General features: G+C 52.7%; 1 protein-coding gene across 2 annotated transcripts in view; it reads left to right on the top strand.

Moving 5' to 3' along the window:
- The window catches only part of klhdc3 (kelch domain containing 3), a 64,384-nt gene that overhangs the window by 39,867 nt on the left and 12,017 nt on the right, over nucleotides 1-12,500 (top strand). For both annotated transcript variants that reach the window (XM_058385686.1, XM_058385685.1), the window contains one exon: nucleotides 6,409-6,482. In XM_058385686.1, coding sequence (XP_058241669.1) covers nucleotides 6,409-6,482 — 74 coding nt within the window. The remainder of the gene's footprint in view (nucleotides 1-6,408; nucleotides 6,483-12,500) is intronic.

The following is a 12,500-nucleotide window of genomic DNA, read 5'->3' as shown; positions in this document are numbered from 1 at the left end:
CAGAAAGTGTGTGTTATTTCTGTATAACAGTGAGGCTCAGTAATGTAACATGCTTGTCTGAATACATCATGGTTTCCATGGTAACAGCTGGTTCACAGGGACACTACAATTAATTGAATATGAATCTGATTAACGAGATCGTTGTTCCAGAAAGTTCACCAGATCAGAGTGAGGAGATATTTATTCAACCTTCTCCTATCACACATTTTAACTCTGGTGTTCCTTCTGAAATCCACCATCAGCTTCATATCTCTGAGCATGTTGACCATCACAGGTTCAGTTCAACTTCCTGTCTGGATACAGACTCACCTCCATCTCAGGTGACTCAGGAGATTAACATTAGAGTTGCAGATATGATTTTATTCTTCTTCATGTACACTGTGGTGGGACTGTCCAGTGTTTAATAAAGTAGGAATCTTATTAAAATCACAATCCACTATAGTCCACTACTACAGTCCACTACTACAGTCCACTACTACAGTCCACTACTACAGTCCACTACAGTGCACTACTACAGTACACTACAGTCCACTACTACAGTCCACTTCTACAGTCCACTACAGTGCACTACTACAGTCCACTACTACAGTCCACTACTACAGTACACTACAGTCCACTACTACAGTCCACTACTACAGTCCACTACTACAGTCCACTACTACAGTACACTACAGTCCACTACTACAGTCCACTACTACAGTCCACTACTACAGTCCACTACAGTGCACTACTACAGTACACTACAGTCCACTACTACAGTCCACTACTACAGTCCACTACAGTGCACTACTACAGTACACTACAGTCCACTACTACAGTCCACTACTACAGTCCACTACAGTGCACTACTACAGTACACTACAGTCCACTACTACAGTCCACTACTACAGTGCACTACTACAGTGCACTACTACAGTCCACTACTACAGTCCACTACAGTACACTACAGTCCACTACTACAGTCCACTACTACAGTCCACTACAGTGCACTACTACAGTACACTACAGTCCACTACTACAATCCACTACTACAGTACACTACAGTCCACTACTACAGTCCACTACAGTGCACTACTACAGTCCACTACTACAGTCCACTACTACAGTACACTACAGTCCACTACTACAGTACACTACAGTCCACTACTACAATCCACTACTACAGTACACTACAGTCCACTACAGTCCACTACTACAGTACACTACAGTCCACTACTACAGTCCACTACTACAGTGCACTACTACAGTCCACTACTACAGTCCACTACAGTGCACTACTACAGTCCACTACTACAGTCCACTACTACAGTACACTACAGTCCACTACTACAGTCCACTACAGTCCACTACTACAGTCCACTACAGTCCACTACTACAATCCACTACTACAGTCCACTACAGTCCACTACTACAGTCCACTACTACAGTACACTACAGTCCACTACTACAGTACACTACAGTCCACTACTACAGTCCACTACAGTCCACTACTACAGTACACTACAGTCCACTACTACAGTCCACTACTACAGTACACTACAGTCCACTACAGTCCACTACTACAGTACACTACAGTCCACTACTACAGTCCACTACTACAGTGCACTACTACAGTCCACTACTACAGTCCACTACAGTGCACTACTACAGTCCACTACTACAGTCCACTACTACAGTACACTACAGTCCACTACTACAGTCCACTACAGTCCACTACTACAGTCCACTACAGTCCACTACTACAATCCACTACTACAGTCCACTACAGTCCACTACTACAGTCCACTACTACAGTACACTACAGTCCACTACTACAGTACACTACAGTCCACTACTACAGTCCACTACAGTCCACTACTACAGTACACTACAGTCCACTACTACAGTCCACTACTACAGTCCACTACAGTCCACTACTACAGTCCACTACAGTCCACTACTACAGTCCACTACTACAGTCCACTACAGTGCACTACTACAGTACACTACAGTCCACTACTACAGTCCACTACTACAGTCCACTACAGTGCACTACTACAGTACACTACAGTCCACTACTACAGTCCACTACTACAGTCCACTACTACAGTCCACTACTACAATCCACTACTACAGTCCACTACAGTGCACTACTACAGTACACTACAGTCCACTACTACAATCCACTACTACAGTACACTACAGTCCACTACTACAGTCCACTACTACAGTCCACTACTACAGTCCACTACTACAATCCACTACTACAGTCCACTACAGTGCACTACTACAGTACACTACAGTCCACTACTACAATCCACTACTACAGTCCACTACAGTCCACTACTACAATCCACTACTACAGTCCACTACAGTGCACTACTACAGTACACTACAGTCCACTACTACAATCCACTACTACAGTCCACTACAGTCCACTACTACGCACTACTACAGTACACTACAGTCCACTACTACAGTCCACTACAGTGCACTACTACAGTACACTACAGTCCACTACTACAGTCCACTACAGTGCACTACTACAGTACACTACAGTCCACTACTACAGTCCACTACTACAGTCCACTACAGTCCACTACTACAGTCCACTACAGTGCACTACTACAGTACACTACAGTCCACTACTACAATCCACTACTACAGTCCACTACAGTCCACTACTACAATCCACTACTACAGTCCACTACAGTGCACTACTACAGTACACTACAGTCCGCTACTACAATCCACTACTACAGTACACTACAGTCCACTACTACAGTACACTACAGTCCACTACTATAGTCCACTACAGTCCACTACTACAGTCCACTACTACAGTCCACTACTACAGTACACTACAGTCCACTACTACAGTACACTACAGTCCACTACTACAGTACACTACAGTCCGCTACTACAGTCCACTACTACAGTACACTACAGTCCACTACTACAGTACACTACAGTCCGCTACTACAGTCCACTACTACAGTACACTACAGTCCACTACTACAGTACACTACAGTCCACTACTACAGTACACTACTACAGTACACTACAGTCCACTACTACAGTACACTACAGTCCACTACTACAGTCCACTACAGTGCACTACTACAGTCCACTACTACAGTCCACTACTACAGTCCACTACTACAGTACACTACAGTCCACTACTACAGTACACTACAGTCCACTACTACAGTCCACTACAGTCCACTACTACAGTCCACTACAGTCCACTACTACAGTCCACTACTACAGTCCACTACAGTCCACTACTACAGTCCACTACAGTCCACTACTACAGTACACTACAGTCCACTACTACAGTCCACTACTACAGTCCACTACAGTCCACTACTACAGTCCACTACAGTCCACTACTACAGTCCACTACTACAGTCCACTACAGTCCACTACTACAATCCACTACTACAGTACACTACAGTCCACTACTACAGTCCACTACAGTGCACTACTACAGTACACTACAGTCCACTACTACAGTCCACTACTACAGTCCACTACTACAGTCCACTACAGTGCACTACTACAGTACACTACAGTCCGCTACTACAGTCCACTACTACAGTACACTACAGTGCACTACTACAGTCCACTACTACAGTACACTACAGTCCACTACTACAGTCCACTACTACAGTCCACTACAGTGCACTACTACAGTCCACTACTACAGTACACTACAGTCCACTACTACAGTCCACTACAGTGCACTACTACAGTCCACTACTACAGTCCACTACTACAGTACACTACAGTCCACTACTACAGTCCACTACAGTGCACTACTACAGTACACTACAGTCCACTACTACAGTCCACTACTACAGTCCACTACTACAGTCCACTACAGTGCACTACTACAGTACACTACAGTCCGCTACTACAGTCCACTACTACAGTACACTACAGTGCACTACTACAGTCCACTACTACAGTACACTACAGTCCACTACTACAGTCCACTACTACAGTCCACTACTACAGTCCACTACAGTGCACTACTACAGTACACTACAGTCCGCTACTACAGTCCACTACTACAGTACACTACAGTGCACTACTACAGTCCACTACTACAGTACACTACAGTCCACTACTACAGTCCACTACTACAGTCCACTACTACAGTCCACTACAGTGCACTACTACAGTACACTACAGTCCGCTACTACAGTCCACTACTACAGTACACTACAGTGCACTACTACAGTCCACTACTACAGTACACTACAGTGCACTACTACAGTCCACTACTACAGTACACTACAGTGCACTACTACAGTCCACTACTACAGTACACTACAGTCCACTACTACAGTCCACTACTACAGTCCACTACAGTAGTCCACTACAGTCCACTACTACAGTCCACTACTACAGTGCACTACTACAGTCCACTACAGTAGTCCACTACTACAGTCCACTACAGTAGTCCACTACTACAGTGCACTACTACAGTCCACTACTACAGTGCACTACTACAATCCACTACTACAGTCCACTACTACAGTCCACTACTACAGTCCACTACTACAGTCCACTACAGTAGTCCACTACTACAGTCCACTACTACAGTCCACTACAGTAGTCCACTACTACAGTGCACTACTACAGTCCACTACTACAGTGCACTACTACAATCCACTACTACAGTCCGCTACTACAGTCCACTACTACAGTCCACTACAGTAGTCCACTACTACAGTCCACTACTACAGTCCACTACTACAGTCCGCTACTACAGTCCGCTACTACAGTCCACTACAGTAGTCCACTACTACAGTGCACTACTACAATCCACTACTACAGTCCACTACAGTCCACTACTACAGTCCACTACAGTAGTCCACTACAGTAGTCCACTACTACAGTCCACTACAGTAGTCCACTACAGTCCACTACTACAGTCCACTACTACAGTCCACTACTACAGTCCACTACTACAGTCCACTACAGTCCACTACTACAGTCCACTACAGTCCACTACTACAGTGCACTACTACAATCCACTACTACAGTCCGCTACAGTAGTCCACTACTACAGTACACTACAGTCCACTACTACAGTCCACTACAGTAGTCCACTACTACAGTCCACTACTACAGTCCACTCTCTGTGTTTGTTTATCCTCGCTCACCTTTAACATTTTAACACACAGTGTCTCTTCTCTCTCCATCTCAGCGCTGATGATGTTTTTCTAAAGACTTTTAGACTGTGTGTGTGTGTGTAATGAGTTCACCAGCTGTCCCTTGGGGAAACACACTCACACACTCGTGCTCTTGGCCACTCTTAACCTCTTTACAAACTCACATGTTTATTTAGGAAAGATTATGGGTGTAAGGCCTTATACCTAGAGAGATGGGGCGAGAGAGACTGAGAGAGAGAGACAGACAGACTGAGAGAGGCAGACAGACAGAGAGAAACAGAGAGAGACGGGGGGGCAGAGAGAGAGACAGACAGATAGACTGACACATAGAGAGATAGAGAGAGCGAAAGACAGACAGACAGAGAGAGAGTGTCATAGAGTGGCAGGAAATGTCCAGATTGCTGTCTGTCCACTTCCTGTGTGTGCGTCTGTGGTAACTGTCCTCACCTCCGATCACTACCCCTAACCTGCTCATGGTTTCTGCTTTAAACACCAGGAGGGTCAGGAGAACATTTCTAACCACACGTGTCACTCAGGTGCTGGCTCAGTTCTTGAGACTGGACTATTTCACCCGCTCCAGTCAGCTCTGCCTCTGAGCTCCATTCCACCTCTGAAACAGATCCAGAATGCAGCTGAACGACTTCCTGTTTTAATCTTTCTAACTTCTCCCACGTCCTCCACTGGCTTCATGGAGCTGCTTCATCAGAGTTACATGCCTGATGTTCTCCTACAGAGACATGAACAGAGCAGCACTTACCTTAATGCTCCTCTCACACACTGCACTGCACCACCTCACTCTGATCCTCTGCTGTTGTTGCTGTGCTGGAACTTCAGTCCAGGAGGTTGCTAAATGTGTGAAGGTCAGTGCAGTAGAACAGAACCGAACAGAAGCCGGCCTGTAAGTGTAAGAGTGCAGATACAGTAGTGTTTATGAGCTTTAGGTTCTCTGACACACTAAACAGAACTGGAGCTGAAGGGTCATGGAGGATCCGGGTTTTATTCCACGTCACATGGAGAGTTTTCCGAGGTGGGACACGTCGTCATAGCAACATGCACATTATCACTCACACACCAACACAAACGCAGCAGGAGTCACTGACCAGTGAACTAGAGGATGTGTTTTTTAAGCCTAAGAAGCATTTTTGTATGCTGCCCAAGATGAGTGTCTGCAAAATGTGTGTGTGTGTGTGTGTGTGTGTGTGTGTGTTCAGTGTTAATTGTGTTCTTTGTGTTTGTATATTTGCAGCCCATGTGCAGAGCAGGGAATGGGTGATGAGTTTAACCTGATGGATCACTCTGATCTCTACATCCTTGACTTCTGTAAGTGTGCACTACAAACAAGTGCACTTCCTTTGTGCACTCTCTCTCCTCTCTCACTGCTTAAAAAATGTATTTGAATTTGTTGTACTTCGGTGAGAAAGCTGAGCTACACTGCAGCTCCAGCCCAGGTCTCTCATGTTCTGACACGTTTTACTCACAGAAGGTTTAGTACATTTTACCCCACAGAGTCACTTCATAGCCTCTAACTCCAGTAACATCCCAGTGTTGTAACTGCCCGAGACCAGGGAGGTGTTCCTCATCATCTTCACCACTGACTCGCTCGTTAGGAATTCATTTAAATTAATCTCTTACATACAAAGTGAATTTTGTGTGTGCATGCGTGCCTGTGTGTGCGTGTGTGGGTGCCTGTGCGCCTGTGTGTGCGTGCCTGTGTGTGTGTGCGTGTGCGTGCGTGCCTGTGTGTGTGTGCGTGCCTGTGTGTGTGTGTGCGTGCCTGTGTGTGTGTGTGCGTGCCTGTGTGTGTGTGTGCGTGCCTGTGTGTGTGTGCGTGCCTGTGTGTGTGTGCGTGCCTGTGTGTGTGTGTGCGTGCCTGTGTGTGTGCGTGCGTGCCTGTGTGTGTGTGCGTGCGTGCCTGTGTGTGTGTGCGTGCCTGTGTGTGTGTGTGCGTGCCTGTGTGTGTGTGTGCGTGCGTGCCTGTGTGTGTGTGCGTGCCTGTGTGTGTGTGTGCGTGCCTGTGTGTGTGTGTGCGTGCCTGTGTGTGTGTGTGCGTGCCTGTGTGTGTGTGTGCGTGCGTGCCTGTGTGTGTGTGGGTGCGTGCCTGTGTGTGTGTGTGCGTGCGTGCCTGTGTGTGTGCGCGTGCCTGTGTGTGTGCATGCCTGTGTGTGTGTGTGCGTGCCTGTGTGTGTGTGCGTGTGCCTGTGTGTGTGTGTGTGTGTGCATGCCTGTGTGTGTGTGTGTGTGCCTGTGTGTGTGTGTGCGTGCGTGCGTGCGTGTGTGTGTGTGCGTGCGTGTGTGTGCGTGCGTGTGTGTGCGTGTGTGTGCGTGCCTCTGTGTGTGCGTGCCTGTGTGTGCGTGCCTGTGTGTGTGTGTGCGTGCCTGTGTGTGTGTGTGCGTGCCTGTGTGTGTGTGCGTGCGTGCGTGCCTCTGTGTGTGTGCGTGCCTGTGTGTGTGTGTGCGTGCCTGTGTGTGTGTGTGTGTGTGCGCGTGTGCCTGTGTGTGTGTGTGCGTGCCTGTGTGTGTGTGCGTGCCTGTGTGTGTGCGTGCCTGTGTGTGTGTGTGCGTGCCTGTGTGTGTGTGTGCGTGCGTGCCTGTGTGTGCGTGCGTGCCTGTGTGTGTGTGCGTGCCTGTGTGTGTGCGCGTGCCTGTGTGTGTGTGTGCGTGCGTGCGTGCCTCTGTGTGTGTGTGTGTGTGCCTGTGTGTGTGTGTGTGCGTGCCTGTGTGTGTGTGTGTGCATGCCTGTGTGTGTGTGCGTGCCTGTGTGTGTGTGTGTGTGCGTGCCTGTGTGTGTGTGTGTGCGTGCCTGTGTGTGTGCGTGCCTGTGTGTGTGTGTGTGTGCGTGCCTGTGTGTGTGTGTGCGTGCGTGCCTGTGTGTGTGCGTGCGTGCCTGTGTGTGTGCGTGCGTGCCTGTGTGTGCGTGCGTGCCTGTGTGTGCGTGCGTGCCTGTGTGTGTGTGTGTGTGCGTGCCTGTGTGTGTGTGCGTGCCTGCGTGTGTGTGGGTGCGTGCCTGTGTGTGTGTGGGTGCGTGCCTGTGTGTGTGTGTGCGTGCGTGCCTGTGTGTGTGCGTGCGTGCCTGTGTGTGCGTGCGTGCCTGTGTGTGTGTGGGTGCGTGCCTGTGTGTGTGTGTGCGTGCCTGTGTGTGTGTGTGCGTGCCTGTGTGTGTGTGTGCGTGCCTGCCTGTGTGTGTGTGCGTGCCTGTGTGTGTGCGCGTGCCTGTGTGTGTGTGTGCGTGCGTGCCTGTGTGTGTGTGCGTGCGTGCCTGTGTGTGTGTGTGTGTGCGTGCCTGTGTGTGTGTGCGTGCGTGCCTGTGTGTGTGTGTGCGTGCCTGCGTGTGTGTGTGTGTGCGTGCCTGTGTGTGTGTGTGCGTGCGTGCCTGTGTGTGTGCGTGCCTGTGTGTGTGTGTGCGTGCGTGCCTGTGTGTGTGCGTGCGTGCCTGTGTGTGTGTGTGCGTGCGTGCCTGTGTGTGTGTGTGCGTGCGTGCCTGTGTGTGTGTGTGCGTGCGTGCCTGTGTGTGTGCGTGCGTGCCTGTGTGTGTGTGTGCGTGCCTGTGTGTGCGTGCGTGCCTGTGTGTGTGTGGGTGCGTGCCTGTGTGTGTGTGGGTGCGTGCCTGTGTGTGTGTGTGCGTGCGTGCCTGTGTGTGTGCGTGCGTGCCTGTGTGTGCGTGCGTGCCTGTGTGTGTGTGGGTGCGTGCCTGTGTGTGTGTGTGCGTGCGTGCCTGTGTGTGTGTGCGCGTGCCTGTGTGTGTGTGCGCGTGCCTGTGTGTGTGTGCGCGTGCCTGTGTGTGTGCGTGTGTGCGTGCCTGTGTGTGTGTGTGCGTGCCTGTGTGTGTGTGCGTGTGCCTGTGTGTGTGTGTGTGTGTGTGGGTGCGTGCCTGTGTGTGTGTGTGCGTGCCTGTGTGTGTGTGTGCGTGCGTGCGTGCCTCTGTGTGTGCGTGCCTGTGTGTGTGTGCGTGTGCCTGTGTGTGTGCGTGTGCCTGTGTGTGTGTGTGTGTGTGTGCGTGCCTGTGTGTGTGTGTGCGTGCGTGCCTGTGTGTGTGTGCGTGCCTGTGTGTGTGCGCGTGCCTGTGTGTGTGTGTGCGTGCGTGCATGCCTCTGTGTGTGTGTGCCTGTGTGTGTGTGTGTGCGTGCCTGTGTGTGTGTGCGTGCCTGTGTGTGTGTGTGTGTGTGTGGGTGCGTGCCTGTGTGTGTGTGTGCGTGCCTGTGTGTGTGTGTGCGTGCGTGCCTGTGTGTGTGCGCGTGCCTGTGTGTGTGTGCGTGTGCCTGTGTGTGTGTGCGTGCCTGTGTGTGTGTGTGCGTGCGTGCGTGCCTCTGTGTGTGCGTGCCTGTGTGTGTGTGTGCGTGCCTGTGTGTGTGTGTGCGTGCGTGCCTGTGTGTGTGTGTGCGTGCGTGCCTGTGTGTGTGTGCGTGCCTGTGTGTGTGTGTGTGCGTGCCTGTGTGTGTGTGTGCGTGCGTGCCTGTGTGTGTGTGTGTGCGTGCCTGTGTGTGTGTGTGCGTGCGTGCCTGTGTGTGTGTGCGTGCCTGTGTGTGTGTGGGTGCGTGCCTGTGTGTGTGTGTGCGTGCGTGCCTGTGTGTGTGCGCGTGCCTGTGTGTGTGCATGCCTGTGTGTGTGTGTGTGCGTGCCTGTGTGTGTGTGCGTGTGCCTGTGTGTGTGTGTGTGTGTGCATGCCTGTGTGTGTGTGCGTGCCTGTGTGTGTGTGTGCGTGCGTGCGTGCCTCTGTGTGTGCGTGCCTGTGTGTGTGTGTGCGTGCCTGTGTGTGTGTGTGTGCGTGCGTGCCTGTGTGTGTGTGCGTGCCTGTGTGTGTGCGCGTGCCTGTGTGTGTGTGCGTGCCTGTGTGTGTGCGCGTGCCTGTGTGTGTGTGCGTGCCTGTGTGTGTGCGCGTGCCTGTGTGTGTGTGTGCGTGCGTGCGTGCCTCTGTGTGTGTGTGTGTGCCTGTGTGTGTGTGTGTGCGTGCCTGTGTGTGTGTGTGTGTGTGCATGCGTGCCTGTGTGTGTGTGTGCGTGCCTGTGTGTGTGTGTGCGTGCGTGCCTGTGTGTGTGTGTGCGTGCGTGCCTGTGTGTGTGCGTGCGTGCCTGTGTGTGTGTGTGCGTGCGTGCCTGTGTGTGTGCGTGCGTGCCTGTGTGTGTGTGTGCGTGCCTGTGTGTGTGCGTGCGTGCCTGTGTGTGCGTGCGTGCCTGTGTGTGTGTGTGCGTGCCTGTGTGTGTGTGTGCGTGCGTGTGTGTGTGTGTGCGTGCGTGCCTGTGTGTGTGCGTGCGTGCCTGTGTGTGTGTGTGCGTGCGTGCCTGTGTGTGCGTGCGTGCCTGTGTGTGTGTGTGCGTGCGTGCCTGTGTGTGTGTGCGTGCCTGTGTGTGTGTGCGCGTGCCTGTGTGTGTGTGCGTGTGCCTGTGTGTGTGTGTGTGTGTGCATGCCTGTGTGTGTGTGTGTGTGCGTGCCTGTGTGTGTGTGCGTGTGCCTGTGTGTGTGTGTGTGTGTGCATGCCTGTGTGTGTGTGTGCGTGCGTGCGTGCCTCTGTGTGTGCGTGCCTGTGTGTGTGTGAGTGTGAGTGTGAGTGTGTGTGTGTGTGCGTGCCTGTGTGTGTGTGCGTGTGCCTGTGTGTGTGTGTGTGTGTGCGTGCCTGTGTGTGTGTGCGTGTGCCTGTGTGTGTGTGTGTGTGTGCGTGCCTGTGTGTGTGTGCGTGCGTGCGTGCCTCTGTGTGTGCGTGCCTGTGTGTGTGTGTGCGTGCCTGTGTGTGTGTGTGTGTGCGTGCCTGTGTGTGTGTGCGTGCCTGTGTGTGTGCGCGTGCCTGTGTGTGTGTGTGCGTGCCTCTGTGTGTGTGTGCCTGTGTGTGTGTGTGTGCGTGCCTGTGTGTGTGTGCGTGCCTGTGTGTGTGTGTGTGTGTGCGTGCGTGCCTGTGTGTGTGTGTGTGCGTGCCTGTGTGTGTGTGCGTGCCTGTGTGTGTGCGTGCCTGTGTGTGCGTGCGTGCCTGTGTGTGCGTGCGTGCCTGTGTGTGTGTGTGCGTGCCTGTGTGTGTGTGCGCGTGCCTGTGTGTGTGCGTGTGTGCGTGCCTGTGTGTGTGTGTGCGTGCCTGTGTGTGTGTGTGCGTGCGTGCCTGTGTGTGCGTGCGTGCCTGTGTGTGTGTGTGTGTGCGTGCCTGTGTGTGTGTGCGTGCCTGCGTGTGTGTGTGTGTGCGTGCCTGTGTGTGTGTGTGCGTGCGTGCCTGTGTGTGTGTGTGCGTGCGTGCCTGTGTGTGTGCGTGCCTGTGTGTGTGTGTGCGTGCCTGTGTGTGTGCGTGCGTGCCTGTGTGTGTGCGTGCGTGCCTGTGTGTGTGTGCGTGCCTGTGTGTGTGCGTGCGTGCCTGTGTGTGTGTGCGTGCCTGTGTGTGTGTGTGTGCGTGCCTGTGTGTGTGTGTGCCTGTGTGTGTGTGTGCGTGCCTGTGTGTGTGTGTGCGTGCGTGCGTGCCTCTGTGTGTGCGTGCCTGTGTGTGTGTGTGCGTGCCTGTGTGTGTGTGTGCGTGCGTGCGTGCCTCTGTGTGTGCGTGCCTGTGTGTGTGTGTGCGTGCCTGTGTGTGTGTGTGCGTGCGTGCCTGTGTGTGTGTGCGTGCCTGTGTGTGTGTGTGCGTGCGTGCCTGTGTGTGTGTGCGTGCCTGTGTGTGTGCGCGTGCCTGTGTGTGTGTGTGCGTGCGTGCGTGCCTCTGTGTGTGTGTGCCTGTGTGTGTGTGTGTGCGTGCCTGTGTGTGTGTGCGTGCCTGTGTGTGTGTGTGTGTGTGTGGGTGCGTGCCTGTGTGTGTGTGTGCGTGCCTGTGTGTGTGCGTGTGTGCATGCCTGTGTGTGTGTGTGCGTGCCTGTGTGTGTGTGCGTGTGCCTGTGTGTGTGCGTGTGCCTGTGTGTGTGTGTGTGTGTGCGTGCCTGTGTGTGTGTGTGCGTGCGTGCGTGCCTCTGTGTGTGCGTGCCTGTGTGTGTGTGTGCGTGCCTGTGTGTGTGTGTGCGTGCGTGCCTGTGTGTGTGTGTGCGTGCGTGCCTGTGTGTGTGTGTGTGCGTGCGTGCCTGTGTGTGCGTGCGTGCCTGTGTGTGTGTGGGTGCGTGCCTGTGTGTGTGTGTGTGCGTGCCTGTGTGTGTGTGCGTGCCTGCGTGTGTGTGCGTGCCTGCGTGTGTGTGGGTGCGTGCCTGTGTGTGTGTGTGTGCGTGCCTGTGTGTGTGTGTGCGTGCGTGCCTGTGTGTGTGTGCGTGCCTGTGTGTGTGTGGGTGCGTGCCTGTGTGTGTGTGTGTGCGTGCCTGTGTGTGTGTGCGTGCCTGTGTGTGTGTGTGTGTGGGTGCGTGCCTGTGTGTGTGTGTGTGCGTGCCTGTGTGTGTGTGCGTGCCTGTGTGT

The sequence above is a fragment of the Hemibagrus wyckioides genome, linkage group LG03 (assembly GCF_019097595.1).
Source record: "Hemibagrus wyckioides isolate EC202008001 linkage group LG03, SWU_Hwy_1.0, whole genome shotgun sequence".
In the NCBI taxonomy this organism is placed as follows: domain Eukaryota; kingdom Metazoa; phylum Chordata; class Actinopteri; order Siluriformes; family Bagridae; genus Hemibagrus; species Hemibagrus wyckioides.
This window is presented reverse-complemented; position numbering and strand designations above follow the sequence as displayed.